Source organism: Diabrotica virgifera, chromosome 3 (assembly GCF_917563875.1).
Source record: "Diabrotica virgifera virgifera chromosome 3, PGI_DIABVI_V3a".
Taxonomy (NCBI): Eukaryota; Metazoa; Arthropoda; class Insecta; order Coleoptera; family Chrysomelidae; genus Diabrotica; species Diabrotica virgifera.
The window spans coordinates 277912902-277927675 of record NC_065445.1 but is presented as its reverse complement, the minus strand read 5'-3'; the positions used below and the strand labels follow the sequence as shown (position 1 = coordinate 277927675).

Here is a 14774-nt window from a genome sequence, read left to right as displayed (position 1 = left end):
ACAATTCATGGATTTCCCTTCAATTATACACCTGCTCTTTACAAAGAACATATTGAATTTCTAAATCAAATGCGATTTCAAGATCGTACATATGAAACTGTCACAGTTATTAATCCCATATTAGATATCGTACAATAGAAATAAGGGATATAATAAAATGAGGATAACAAGTTTATTATTTCATATAATATATTACGAAGTTATTTATAAGAAGAGCCAACTTTATTCAGTAAATATTTCAACTGTGTAACTAAGCCATCATCTGGACAAGGAATCCCGAATAAATTCCAATTAAATCTGCCAATTTCGATAATTTTCTTTGTAAACTCATTATATTTGTAATAAGTGCTGCCATCTAGAAAGTATAAATGACCGTCTGTGTATTTAAACACTGATTTAACGGTGGTCGGTACTCCAGGAAATATGTCCTTTATAAGGCCTCTGCTAATGACTAGGTCTATTAGATCGTCATATTCGATGAATGATGTATTGTCATACCATATATATGTTTTTCCGGTGTGAGTCTGAAATACCACATTTATCTCAGCATGGGGTGGTAATACAAACAGAGGTATATCTCTTGAAATAGTTATGCTGGGAAATGATACAGAGTATATAGTGTTATTTGATGCGACAATTAAGTTCCCAGCTATATTCTGAAACACATGCGAGATATTTCTTATTTGTTTAGGCAAATAAGTACTCAAATGCTCTGGATTATTTGGTACCATGTGTCCATTTAGATCATTCTTCCACACAAATCCTTCATGTATTATATACATATGATGGTTTTTAAACTGAGGATCATATGCTAGAAAGAGAATATTGGGATATTCAATAGCACAAAAATGTGGTGTAGCTTTCGTTGATTGTTGAGGAATAATCTCGTTTGGTCTAGGACGGGATCTTGTAGTATGCACCCTCGATATATGCGACGTTGACCGTGTTGGTGCACTAGTTTGTGTAGGGATATATGCATCTGTACTTTTGCGTCCGTATAAAGCCTCTAAGCCACTAATATCATCTTGACTTATATTTCGTACTTTATTAGGGTACCATGGATACATTATAGCTGACTCATCGTTACTGTGTAATAATCCTAAACTGTGACCGATTTCATGAAGAATAACCATAAAGAGATTGGTGAAATCATAATCTGTATCATTCAAATTATAACTCCATTTTTCATCCAAGTCTAAATGTATTTCTACGCAAGTATCATTATCGATGGGAAAATAAGAATGTGCTAATTTTCCACCAGGACCATCAAACTGAATTCCACACTTTTGGTTCCCCATACAGTTGGAGCGAAAATAATGTTTTCTTTTAACTGCTGTTATAGTGATATCTGGTTTCGGAACAGGAACAGTCACTCTAGTAAAATGCAAATTTGAAGCATCTTCCCACATTTTAAAGGCTCGTTCAACTAATTGAATTATATCTTTCACATGATTCGCCTGAGGAAAATACCATCTTAGATTATGTTTATACCATTTTCCCTTAAGAGAGTAATCATTTTCGCCAGTTTGACATCGAGGTTTTTGCATTAATGCTATGGTTTCATCGTTTAGTGTACCATCCACATATAAATTATATTGTTCTTGGAAATGTAGGAGCGTTGTATTGAAATCTGCTATAGAATTGTTATCTATATATCCATATCGTTGAAGAAACGTCATAGCATCGTCTTCGGAAAAGGCGTCTGTTGCTGCTATGAAACGCAGAAGTAGAACACATATTAAAAACACCTCCATCCTTGTTTATATTCAAAAATAGACTGATCCATAATTGTATAAGCATCAATTTATATAATCAAATAACACGTATGATAGAATGCCAAAGAGGCCTTACGTGGTATTTTCTTAAACCAAACATCACATCATAATTCATCATTCAAAATCCTTTAATTTAAGGTGTCATATGATAAGATTCGACAATTAATGCTAATATTAAGTGGTAGGATTTCAAAGAGGCCTTATACGTAACATTTTGGTAAAACAGACACCACAACGTACTTTATCATTCAAAATAATTTAATCTGTGGTGTCACATGACAAGATTCGACAATTAATACTAATAATAAACTCACAGAAGCCTTATACAGAACATTTTGTTAAAACAGACATCACAGCGTAATTCATCATTCAAAATCCTTTAATTTGATGGGTCATACATCGATTTCCGCTTATCCGTTCAAAAGATATATGGTACAGTACCATAAAGGCCGTTGCGGTAGCTTGGTCGAACTGCAAACGCTTATTTATTGTTATTGACACTAAAACAAAACCATTGGCATAGAAAGATCGCTTATCGCAGTTTGATCTCTAGCAAATCCTAATTCGCTCAATTTTGCACCAAGTGCTCCATACAATATACCATTAGAAAGGTATTTTCATGCATATTACGAAAATCACTGACCAAGTGCGATACGATCATTACTTATGACCAAAAACATCATAAAACGAACCAACGTCAAATTCTCAATACTCTTGTACTAATACATATTATATCGATATAAAACTTATTTATAGGATACCAAAAAGGCATTATACGTGGCATTTTGTTAAAACAGACATCACAGCGTAATTCATCATTCAAAATCCTTTAATTTGATGGGTCATACATCGATTTCCGCTTATCCGTTCAAAAGATATATGATACAGTACCATAAAGGCCGTTGCGGTAGCTTGGTCGAACTGCAAACGCTTATTTATTGTTATTGACACTAAAACAAAACCATTGGCATAGAAAGATCGCTTATCGCAGTTTGATCTCTAGCAAATCCTAATTCGCTCAATTTTGCACCAAGTGCTCCGTACAATATACCATTAGAAAGGTCTAGAAGCTCACGAAGAAGAAGAAAAAGAAGTTGCATTTGAAATGTGGGTGTACCGACGCATTCTTCGTATATACTAGACCGAACATGTAGCCAACGTGGAGCTAATCCATATAATTGGAAAAGGGAAAGAAATCGTGAACACAATTTATTATCAGAGGCAAAATAGACAGTACGCAAGGGTTGGTCAGAAGAAGACATTCGTGGGTCCAAAATCTGTGGAAGTGGTTTGGATGCACATGGAGGCGCATTGCGCAATGCGAATGTTTACGTTTGGTCGAACTATTCAGAAGTGCCGTATGTAAGCAACATCAGAATTTCCAAATTAATAGCCAACGTTCACAATGGACTTAAAGAAGAAATGTAAAATCAATATCAAATCCTAGTATATTTTATGAAAATATTATATAATTTGTATGAAATGAATAATCAAAGACTTAGAATTATTTTTATAGAAATATTTTAAACTGCATTTTTACAGATCAAGAAGGTCAACTCTGACATAAATAAGTTGTTATCAAACTACATTTTTACAGGTCAAAAAGGTCAACTCTGACGTAAATAAGTTGTTATTAAACTACATTTTTACAGGTCAAAAAGATCAGTTTTATGATGCGGTTTCTACTAATAAAAACGATAAATATATTATTTTGTTCTAGAATTTTAAGCTGAGATAAGAGAGGGTATAAAATGACAGAATCTAACAAGAACATTGTAGATGAGCGAAGGAAATAGTGAATTCAGTGAAGTGTGTGTGTATGTGTGTATACTTTTATAAGGTAGGTGTATTTAGTAAATGTAGAGATTTCTTGTTTTCTGCAATTATTTTAGCACATAATAACAAATTAATATAATTTTATTTCTTTTAAAGGTATTTGATTATACGGTTTATTTCTAATTTCTAATTTGATTTACAAGTATTTTTTATTTCTTGTTTTTTACAAATTGTATGATGTACCTGTCCTCATATTTTTTTGTTGATTTATGTTTTATTTTCAAAAATAATGCCTTTTGATGACACATGTAGCAAGTACTTCGTCTTGTTTTGTCATTTAATTGTTATAAGAGAGAAACGAGACGGGATTTGATTGCTATCTACATTAGGATAGTAGTATTTTATGGTTTATTTCTTATTTCTTGTTTTTATAAATTGTATGATAAATCTGTCCTTATATTTTTAAATAATTTTACGATTTATTTAAAAAAATAGTAGCTTTTTTATGCTACTACCGTATTCCTTCTTTTTAGCAATATACTACCAAGTATAGCTGATTTAACAGTATGACAGTAATGAATTTTTAACAGTATGAGAGTAATCGTGTTGCATTTTATTTTATAAAAATGAATTGTCAATCTTAGTGCTGCATTGGGTAAGTAATACAAATACTATGCGTTATTTTATTATTTTTATTTAAATTCGTACTAGTACACTGTTAAAGTTGGAAATTAAAAAACTAGATGCCCTAGCCGATTTATTTTAACATTTTCACATGTGGACCTAACGGCATAACGGTTAAACGATGGTGTCTCGCATTCTATGTCTGTGCGCTGTTTAAATTGTCAATTAGATTGTTCATCACTATTGCGATGTTTTTTTTTTTAATTTTTCTTGGCATTTTCAAAGCAGCCTCGACGATGTGGTTGCTCATTTTTAAACAAAGGCTTGATGAGTTTATTAAATTTATCCGGGAATGCTTGATGTCTTAAATATTCTCTGGAATCTCTATGCATATATGTGACTTCTAATATTTTTTTATAATTAAGGCTGTCCTTTGTCGTAGTCTTGTGGATTTTTATAAAATAGTAAATTATATAGCCCACAAGTAGCTGTATACTTGTTATCGTTAATCCAATCATTTTTGGGAGTAAATTTGATTTCCTTATCGCCCATCATCCATTTATCAGTTTGCCAAACATACTGTGGATCGTAAGCTCTATCAATATCTGGTGAATGATGCCAATATGTTTGAAGGTGTTCATCTTCTTCGTCTATGCTCTCTTCACCCTTCCGTTACATATTTTTTAAGTAATTGTGTTGGTATCCGCTGGTCTCTTCAGTAAGCTCCTTGACACATGTACACACTAAATAATTTCATAACTGTTCTGATATCGAACAGATATATTTAGACCAGTTTGAAACCTGTTCAGACCTGTTCACCACCTGTTCAACACCTGTTCAAGACCTGTTCGAGATCTGTTCAAGACCTGTTCGAGACCTGATCAGACCTGTTCGAGACCTGATCAAAGCTGATCGAGACCTGATCAAACCTGTTCGAGACCTGTTCAAGACCTGTTCGAGACCTGATCAAAGCTGATCGAGACCTGATCAAAGCTGTTCGAGACCTGATCAAAGCTGTTCGAGACCTGATCAAACCTGATCAAAGCTGATCGAGACCTGTTCGAGACCTGATCAAAGCTGATCGAGACCTGATCAAACCTGATCAAAGCTGATCGAGACCTGTTCGAGACCTGATCAAAGCTGATCGAGACCTGATCAAAGCTGTTCGAGACCTGATCAAAGCTGTTCGAGACCTGATCAAACCTGATCAAAGCTGATCGAGACCTGTTCAAGACCTGTTCGAGACCTGATTCAAAGCTGTTCAGAGGTTGCGAGCCCTACAATGAATAAGGATTTAAAGAGAAAACTTATAACTAAACGAAAAAACATCCAAAGTAACTTGAGACAACTAAAACGTACTGATACTTTCATGTATCATCTCTCTCTCTCTTATCGTTTCCCCATTACTGAGGATCATGATTTCTTCCACTATTACTAACAATTCTGTTTCATTGGTCTCTATCTTCAGCTACTCTAAGAACTTCGCGGAATGAGTTTTCAGCTGAATTCTTAATTTGGTCGGACTATCTAGTTGGTAATCGTCCTCTTGATTAATATTTCCAAACTATCGTCACCTCTTCGAACCACGTGACTGAATAATTGCAGAATTCGTTGCAGACATATTGTGTACAGTCTCTTTTTAATGTCGAGTTGGTTAAGAATGGAAACGTTTACCCTATGAGCTGTCCAAGGTATGCGCATCATTGTTCTCCCGCACCACATCTCAAAGATATCAATTCAAATGCCATACCAATATGTCTCTGAACTTCTGCTTCACAGTTACCATCGTTAGTTATACTAGACCCGAGATAGACAAATGTGTTTACTATCTGGTATTCCTGTAACATGTTAGTCAGTTGAATAGTGTCGAATCTGTCGACTACCATTATTTTTGTCATAGCTTTATTGATTTTCAGACCAACTTTATTGCTTCCGTACTTAACTCTTCGCAGGAGATCCAGCATTTCTTGCTCATTTACTGTTATAAGTGTAGTGTTATCAGCAAATCTTAAAATAAAGATTTTGTTACCAGCTACTGTTATTCCGCACTGTTTTCGGATTTTTTCGATAACGTTCTGTATTCATCGTTTGTTCTGTATCTAGTTTTATGTTCTTTCCGCGTTGAATCATAGTCATAGCTCACTAGTATAACACACGGCATGAGTAGGGAAAAATGCAACCAAGTTCAACAAATGTCTTAAATGCAGCACTTTTACATTGATTCTTATGGAAGAACAAGCACAAATTTACACATTTGAGGGGCCTTTTGAGCATAACATAATACCATTCAGTTTTCCGTCCAACTAAAAGAATATTTAATACCCTACATTATGGTATTTTTTCATTCTGTTTCAGATATTCCTAACGTTCAGACGTGTGGTCTGGTGAGTTTGAAATCGTTAAGACGTGCTCTGGTGAGAGATACCTTTTTGATTTTTTGAATATTTTTAATTTTTGATAATTGTTGAATTTCTGATTCAGATTTTTTGATAATTTTTTGGTTTTTCATAAAATTTTTGAAAACTTTTTATTCGCAATATATCTATGAATATTTGCTTTTTTTAAACATGTTGACTAAACTTATTCAGTTAATTGCATCCATCTTAGGCTTAATCAGAAATGATTATCAGGAAGATAATGTTAAGAAAGGGCTGGTAGAGTGTAGGAAAGCTATTAAAATGATACATAATAGGATGAGGTTTGCAAAGACGATTGGTGAAAAGCAGCACCTCGAAGCCCAGATGCGACAGGTGAAAACATTAAGAAACCAACTAAAAGCCGAACAGAAGAAGGGGGCGGGACTTAACAGTCGACCGGAGACTGCTTACAAAAGGGTACAATGGGATGACTCTTTATCTGCATTTAATTCGAGAATTCGGACTGGAGTCATATCAAACCTTAAACACAAGGACCCGGGTAGTTTCCTGGGAGATTGCAAAGCCCTATTCAAACGTAGAATTCATAACGCTCTTAAGCAAAATGAGGCAGTAAAGGTAAATATGGTATTTGGTGGGGAATTTCAAGTAGCCAGCGGAGATAAGATCCTTAATGAAACCAAGTATTTCACTACTTCAAATTCCCCCATCTATAGAGATACTAATATTGAAGAATGGTTCGAGAAAAAAGTAGTGGAGCCCATCTCCAGAGACTTGGAAGAATTTCAAGAACGCGATTCTGGATGGGCTCTAAAGGCAGTTGTTAACCTGGGGGTTAACATTAACAAATTTACACCACAGCTTGGCTCCTCATACATTGAACTTCTCCCTCAGATAAAACGAAAGAAGGCGTGCATTAATGTTAAAAACGATGACGAGTCATGCTTTGCATGGGCTATCATATCGGCATTATACCCTACATCTAAAAATGTCGATTTAATGACATCTTACCCGCACTACTCGAGTGTATTTAAACTTAAAGGTATTCAGTGGCCTATGACCATCAAACAGATTCCGAATTTTGAAAAGCAGAATAATATATCGATCAACGTATACATTTTGAAAAAGGAGAAGAAGAACTATACGACCCTCCCAACTTTCCTAACAAAGAACAAGAAAGATAAACATGTGAATCTTCTTCTTGTTCAAGATACATATGATGAGCAAGGTCCGATTAGATATCATTACGTTTGGATAAAAAATCTATCCCGCCTCCTTTCCAAGCAGCTTAGCAAACGTAATGGAACAAAATATTTCTGCGATACCTGCCTCCATTACTTTCGATCACAGGAACAGTTAAATGTTCATAAGCCATGCTGCAAAGGGCGATCAGATGTTAACTGTGATAGATGTTTACAACCATTTTCATCGTCTACACAGCTAGAAGCCCACACCAACGATTGTGTAAGAATTAATGAAACAGCCATCAAAATGCCAGAACAAAGTCGTAAAATGCTTAGATTTAAGAATTTCAGGAATAAGATTAAAGCCCCCTTTACCGTTTACGCAGATCTCGAAAGTGCTCTAAAACGTACAGGAGATCCTAAGAAACATCAGGAACACATTCCTGTAGCAGTTGGGTATTTCTTCAAATGTTCATATGATGATACCCTTTCGTTTTATAGCTCATATCGAGGAAAGGATTGTATGAAATGGTTCGCAGATGAACTTAATCAGCTTGCTGAGAATGTTTCTACAGTGTTTATGTGCCCATATGATATAGATATGACATCTCAGCAAGAAAGTGATTTTCATACAGCCACTCATTGCCATATCTGCGAGCAGCGCTTCTCCCTCGATGATAAGAAAGTGCGGGACCACAACCACCTCACTCCAGAACATAACTACAGAGGGGCTGCCCATGAAGGGTGTAACATTAATTATAAAGATGCTCACACTATCCCAGTGATATTTCATAACCTTAGCGGATATGACGCCCACTTCATTGTTAATGATATTGCTACTCACATCAAAGGCCCCGTAGATCTTCTTCCTATTACTAAGGAGAAATATATCTCTTTTACGAAACACCTCAATGATGCTCGAATTAAATTCCGTTTTATCGATAGTTTTCGATTTTTGGCGTCTTCTCTCGATAAGCTCTCTTCATATTTGACCGAATATCCTAATCTCCGCTCCCAATATACTTCGCTTCCCGAGGAGAATTTCCATCTCCTAACTAAGAAAGGAATCATGCCATATGATTATATTGATTCTTTTATAAAATTTACTGAAACGTCTCTTCCTCCTATTCAGTCTTTTTATAATAAACTTGAAGATAAACCATGTCCCCGTCGGCATTATCGTAGAGCCCAAGATGTCTGGTCTTCATTCTCCTGTTCCACTCTCGGGGATTATGTCGATTTATACATGAAAACGGACATTCTTCTTCTTGCAGACGTCTTTGAGCAATTTCGAACCAGTTGTCTCAAAACATATAATCTTGACCCAGTTCATTACTTTACTCTTCCCGGCTTCACGTGGGATGCAATGCTTAAGCACACAAAACAGGAACTGGAGCTTTTAACAGATCCAGATATGTTTTTGTTTGTGGAGCGTGGTATTCGTGGTGGTTTGAGTCAAGTTTGCTCGAAACGCCGCGTCCACGCTAATAACAAGTATATGACATCTTACGATCCATCGAAGCCCGACTCATATCTGATGTATTTCGATGTCAATAATCAATATGGCTGGGCAATGTCTCAATTCCTTCCATATGGAGGCTTCGAATGGGTCGATGCCAACATTGATGTCCTATCCATAGCTGACGATGCTTCTGAAGGGTACTTTCTTGAGGTTGATCTGGCGTACCCCCAACATATCCACGATAGTCATAAAGATCTTCCGTTTTGCCCCCAATCATTGAACCCTAAAACTATGCTTCCTCCTAAACGACCGCGAGAGCAAACCAAATTAATGGCTACCCTTCATGATAAAGAAAGATACGTAATTCATTACAGGGCCTTGAAGCAAGCGCTAGCTCACGGATTGGTGCTCAAAAAGATTCACCGAGTCCTGAAATTTAAGCAGTCTCCTTGGTTAAAGTCATACATTGACTTGAATACAAATCTCCGGAAGGTAGCGAAAAATGAATTTGAGAAAAACCTTTTCAAACTTATGAACAATGCTGTGTTCGGCAAGACCATGGAAAATGTACGCAAGCGCGTTGATATTAAATTGCTTACTGAATGGGATGGTCGTTACGGAGCTGAAGCTCGAATAAGCAGTCCATTGTTTAAGAATGTTACTATTTTTAATGAAAATTTGGTAGCTGTCGAGATGAATAGAGCGGAAATATGGTTAGATAAACCAATATATGTGGGCATGAGTATACTGGATTTGGCTAAAACTACGATATATGATTTTCACTATGGGTATTTAAATAGAAGGTTTGGTGAGAACTTTACGACCTGCTATACAGATACCGATAGTGTGATCGTGGAGATACGGGAAAAAGATCCCTATGAGGCTATGAAAACAGACTGTCATCGGCACTTTGACACGTCTGACTATCCTAAAGATAATATTTATGGCATTCCCCAGGTTAACAAGAAGGTGTTGGGTATGATGAAAGATGAGAATAATGGCTGCATTATGACTGATTACATAGGGCTCCGATCTAAATTATACACGACCAAGGTAGCTATCACAGATAATGACATCAAAAAACTGAGGAGGAAGTTGATAGATCAGGAGTATGAGGACGATGAGATTGAAATACTTATTAAAAATTATGGTGTGACAAAGAAGGCGAAGGGGGTTAAGAAATCTGTTGTAAACACTAAAATTAGCTTCGAAGACTACGTCGAGTGTTTAGATAACTTTACAACAAAGACCGCCTCACAGAATCTAATACGCTCAGAGAAGCACCATGTTTATACCATAACACAAAGCAAGATTGCGCTCAGCCCTAATGATGATAAAAGAAATCACCTTCCGGAGTCTTATGACACGCTTCCCTGGGGGCATTATTTAGTTGATAATCTTGAGCTGGACGTTGATTAGATTTAACACAAAGTAAGATTTCAATAAGCCAATCCTATTTTAACATTTATCCTTGATAATTTGATTGACTTTAAGATGGATGTTAATTGAATAGTCATTTTTAAAGCTTTATTTATTACAACTACAATATTGATACCTACATCTGAATCAGTCACTTTTTATTATATTGCTCTTTTCACCTTTTAAAATCACTCATAATTTTATATCAATATGACTAGCATATTTAGGTGATTGAATCATGCCATTCTTTAAAACTTTATTTATTTATTACATAATATTTGGAACAGACCCTTTTTACTACATCCTCTTTCTCAACCTTTCCTTACTCATCGTTTTTATATAATATGATAATTCTAATAGATCTTAGTTTTGTATATACTATCTCTAAATTAAGTATAATTATTAAGATTAGCCCATATAAAAAAGATGTTTAGTTATGACCACTAAAAAGATATCTGTTATAGACCACATAACTATATATAACAGGCAAATTAATGAGCTGTTCTAGTTAACTCTGGAGCCGTTGCTCATGTAGCCTGCAAGTTAAGACAATCGATAACTTAATGGTCTTCTTTCCCCCGATTTAGTTTTAAGTCTTCGATAGCCTGTCATAAAACAGGAGTCGGAAAAATATCTAGTTTTAAGATTAGATAACCTAGAGTTATCGAACAAATTTACCCTCAATAATTCATTTTGAATACTACAGAACATAGTACCGAATGAATTAACACCAAAGTATCGATGTTTTAACATTAATTAGAATACGTAAAAGATGTCAAACAGATCAATAAAAAGATGTCTACTAAACCAAGTTACATAATAATGAGCTTATCTTAGTACGTAAGTTACGTATATTGCTATTATTAAACATATTATCATATAATGTAAAATAATTCATTCCTACTAACCATCATCCTTACTAACATGGCGGTCGATGTAGTCGTACCTTCACGTTGGTGACTGCTGTTAAGAACATATTTTTGTTTTTTCAACAAATTTATGTTCGACCGAATTGACTACCTTTCATTCATTGCATGCTTACATCATTTTTATACATCGCTTTACACACATTCCGTCGCTTAGTTAGTAACATTATTTTATTAACGTTTTTAGATACTTATTTTAACCATTAGTTACTGCTTGACTGTCGTTGCTACCATTTTTTCAAACAGTCTTTGTAGCTATGCACTCTAAATTAATTTATGGTCATAGGTAAATATAGTACATGTATTTTTTATTTCAATAATACTGCTTATTACACTATGTTAAATGCCTTTTCTATGTCAACATATACATCATACCAGTATGTTTCCATTATTAACCCGAGACTGGAAGTACACTACCAACCTACAAAATACAATATTACCCGACTTACCGTAGATAAAATAAAGTATGCAACTCACAATACCATTTATATTTGGTGATTTTCATAATATTACCTGACTTTCTGTAGATAAAATATTGTATGCAACTCACAATACATCTGTATTCAGTAATTTTTATAAAATAATACCCATTTACAGAAAAGACTTGTATAGTGGATGTTTGTTAGATTGACCACACCGTAAGAATGGTATAGGTTCTTTGTAAAGAGCAGGTGTATGATTGGAGGGAGATCCATGTATAGTAGTACTCAAGCAGAGAAGATAATATTGAGGATATTTGTTGGTTTGGACATACTGTAAGAATGGTATACGTTCTTCGACATATACTATTTCTAGTAATACCTCATAGGCTGCTGCACGGTATATCGTTTTCAGCGACACCTGGTCTGTATCTTTTATGAATTGTTTTGAGCGACAGAGAGAGAGAGAGAGAGAGAGAGAGAGAGAGAGAAATAGGCTGAAGGAGTGTCTTTTACGCTGACATATAGGTGCTAGATGGCTTGGACATACTTACAAGTTGTAGCCGGCGGGCATGAGAAGTCGGTTTGTTTGATAAAACGAAAGAACTCTAATAGACGAAATCTAATCTCACATTTTTTTGACACATTAAAATAGGTCCAATAGCAATGAAGATACGATATAGTGCTGTTTTGGTACTGTTGTCATGTTTGTTTTTTTCTATTGGCGTATCTCCATGCATTCTATTTCTCTTATTTCAACCATACCTCACACTTCACGATCCTACGAGCCGTCTCGCCTCCACTACAAAACGAGACAAAAACGAGCAGAATGAACCTTAGCGATTTTATTCGTTTTCCCATAAGAAATAACATGGGGCGCCTCCACCAAATAGCCAGAACTCTCCTAGCTCTTTTACTCCAAAGAATGAGGTGACTACCGAACCATAAGCTTAATGTCACATACCTTGAAAATTCTGCTGAAAATGCAGAATACACTCTAAACTGAAACTGGATATTAGTGACACTCAATATGGGTTCCGCAATGGTATGGGTACCAGAGAGGCATTATTCTCCTTCAACGTGCTGACACAGAGATGTTTGTATGTTAACCGTCCTCTTTACGTCTGTTTTATAGACTACAATAAAGCGTTTGATAAAGTAAAACATGATCGACTCATGGAAATTCTAAAAACTAAAAACATAGATGAAAGAGATTTAAGACTAATAACACACCTCTATTACAATAAGCGAGCAATAGTAAGAATTGAAAAAGAAACATCTGAAGACATGGAAATAAAGAGAGGAGTCAGGCAAGGCTGCATACTATTATTTAACGCTTATTCTGAAGAGGTAATGCGAGAAACTCTGGAAGATGAAACATTCGGCATAAGAGTAAATGGAGTCTTAGTTAACAACATCAGATATGCAGATGATACAGTAATAATAGCCGATAGTTTACAAGACCTGCAAAGACTCATGAGTAAAATAGTAAGGTGTAGCAGGGAGTACGGACTCTCTCTCAATATCAAAAAGACGAAGCTTATGAAAATTAGTAAAAATAACCATGATAATAACGAAATCTTGATAGTAGAGGGCCAGCAGATCGAAAGAGTAAAAAGTATACTTACCTAGGAACGCTTATAACAGAAAATAATGACTACACTGCAGAAATCAAAGTCAGAAGATTTAACATTAACTCTTAAAGTACGCCTAACAACATGTTACGTATACAGTGTACTATACTATGGAGTGGAATCATGTACGTTAAATGTAGAGACAATGAGACGACTTAACGCCTTTGAAATGTGGACCTATAGAAGAATTATGAGGGTTTCCTGGATAGATAGAGTTACGAACAACGAAGTACTGAGAAGAATAGGTAAAGAGAAGAAAGTTGAACTTACAATTAAAGAAAGAAAACTACAGTATCTCGGACATGTGATGCGGGGTGAGAAGTATGGCATCCTGCGACTCATAATGCAAGGGACGATAGATGGCAGAAGAAGCATCGGAAGAAGACGAATTTCATGGCTGAAGAACCTGAGAGAATGGTTTGGATGCAGCTCAAACAACTATTTAGAGCTACTGCCTCAAAAATTAAAATAGCTATGATGATTGCCAACCTCCGTAGCGGAGACGGCACCTGAAGAAGAAGTATCGTAAAACGTATATTTTTATCTAATTACATTCTTTAGGGCAAGGTATTTGGAAAGAGAGAAACAAGGAGAAGATTATTTGGCTTCAAAACCTAAGAAAGTGGTTTAATACATCGACATCCTGAAAGCGGTTTTATTGCAATCTTAAGGTTTACTTAAAAATCAAATGGTTTTAATTCTAGTTTTATTCTACAGTTTTAAAGCATCCTCAAAAGACTTAATAAACCCGTTCGGTGCTACTTGGGTATAGCCTTGTTCGTGGAGACAGTCCATGACTGGTTTCGGACTGATTTCTGACTGATTCGCATGCGCAGTTCTGCGCAACCAGTCATGGACTGTCTCCACGAACAAAGCCATTATTACTGATAACTGTCAAGACTAAGTGTTTTGAATGTAAATGAAAAATTACTAAAATTGATCAAATTTTATAATAAAAATCAGTAAAACCAAATTACACGACAAAGAAAACCAATTTACACGGCGGCGAAAGTCCAAATTACACAAAAAGTTTTCATTGAAAATTATTTTTAAGTAATTCTAATTATTTTCTCCGTTCTGGGATGTAATATTAATTAGAACAGAGAAATACAAGATGCAAAAAAATAAATATCTTGTTATGGAGAACGTCCGTCGTCCGTCCAATGTATCGTAATTTCTT

General features: G+C 35.4%; 2 protein-coding genes across 3 annotated transcripts; one reads left to right on the top strand and one right to left on the bottom strand.

The window, feature by feature from the left end:
- Positions 1–200: 200 nt before the first annotated feature.
- On the bottom strand, positions 201–1754 carry LOC126882761 (matrix metalloproteinase-18-like). Its single transcript, XM_050647754.1, has one exon. The coding sequence runs from the start codon at positions 1752–1754 to the stop codon at positions 201–203; it is 1554 nt and encodes a 517-aa protein (XP_050503711.1).
- A 1677-nt stretch (positions 1755–3431) lies between these two features.
- Positions 3432–10890, top strand: LOC126881734 (uncharacterized). Of its 2 annotated transcripts, XM_050646202.1 has the most exons (3): positions 3432–3615; positions 4085–4206; positions 6531–10890. In XM_050646202.1, the coding sequence occupies exon 3, from the start codon at positions 6743–6745 to the stop codon at positions 10613–10615; it is 3873 nt and encodes a 1290-aa protein (XP_050502159.1). In that variant the 5' UTR covers positions 3432–3615; positions 4085–4206; positions 6531–6742; the 3' UTR covers positions 10616–10890. The 2 variants fall into 2 exon arrangements, with proteins under 2 accessions (XP_050502159.1, XP_050502160.1); XM_050646203.1 differs by lacking the exon at positions 4085–4206.
- Positions 10891–14774: the final 3884 nt, after the last annotated feature.

What these genes read in the sequence shown, in the direction of transcription:
- LOC126881734 (XM_050646203.1), top strand. Translation starts at nt 6,743, where the DNA reads ATGTTGACTAAACTTATTCAGTTAATTGCATCCATCTTAGGCTTAATC.
- LOC126882761 (XM_050647754.1), bottom strand. Translation starts at nt 1,754, where the DNA reads ATGGAGGTGTTTTTAATATGTGTTCTACTTCTGCGTTTCATAGCAGCA.